At 41.0% G+C, this 456-nt stretch overlaps 1 protein-coding gene across 1 annotated transcript in view; it reads right to left on the bottom strand.

Annotated features, from left to right (window-relative positions):
• Positions 1 to 182, bottom strand: part of CHORDC1 (cysteine and histidine-rich domain (CHORD) containing 1) — a 59,540-nt gene extending 59,358 nt beyond the window's left edge. The window contains exon 1 of the mRNA XM_010002621.1: positions 65 to 182. Coding sequence (XP_010000923.1) covers positions 65 to 182 — 118 coding nt within the window. The remainder of the gene's footprint in view (positions 1 to 64) is intronic.
• Positions 183 to 456: the final 274 nt, after the last annotated feature.

The following is a 456-nucleotide window of genomic DNA, read 5'->3' as shown; positions in this document are numbered from 1 at the left end:
GGATTGATCCAAGTCTGCCATCCTAAAACTGCATCATGTCAATTCTTTAGACAAAACAACTTACCTGCTGGGAAATCAGTACCAGGAAGACAGTTTGCTTCAGTGCAGAGCTTAGGGCTTGGGGCAGCGGGGATGAGCATGAAGGTGAGAGCCTTTTGGACATCCCTCACCTCACTTGTCATGCTACCATGATGCTATAATCAGCATCAAGCTGCCCTGCTGGAGGGGGCTTAGGTTCTTTCTTCTCATGGTAAATTCAGTCTGGATGTTTAAATGACAGAGGTAGAGGAAAATGTTTTTTACTTTTCATATAAACCAGAGATGAAGTATTTGTGAGAAGCTTTAGGCACCTCATAATAAGTATAACTGAGTGCCAAGAACCTGAATACACTGATGATTTGGGATTTTTTATTTTTTTACTCTCACATAAAAATCAAGACTTTCTTGCTAGGGAAA

The sequence above is a fragment of the Chaetura pelagica genome, unplaced genomic scaffold, assembly GCF_000747805.2.
Source record: "Chaetura pelagica isolate M959 unplaced genomic scaffold, ChaPel_1.0 scaffold338, whole genome shotgun sequence".
Classification (NCBI taxonomy): domain Eukaryota; kingdom Metazoa; phylum Chordata; class Aves; order Apodiformes; family Apodidae; genus Chaetura; species Chaetura pelagica.
Note: the sequence above shows the minus strand (reverse complement) of the source record. Positions and strands in the feature narration are given on the sequence as shown.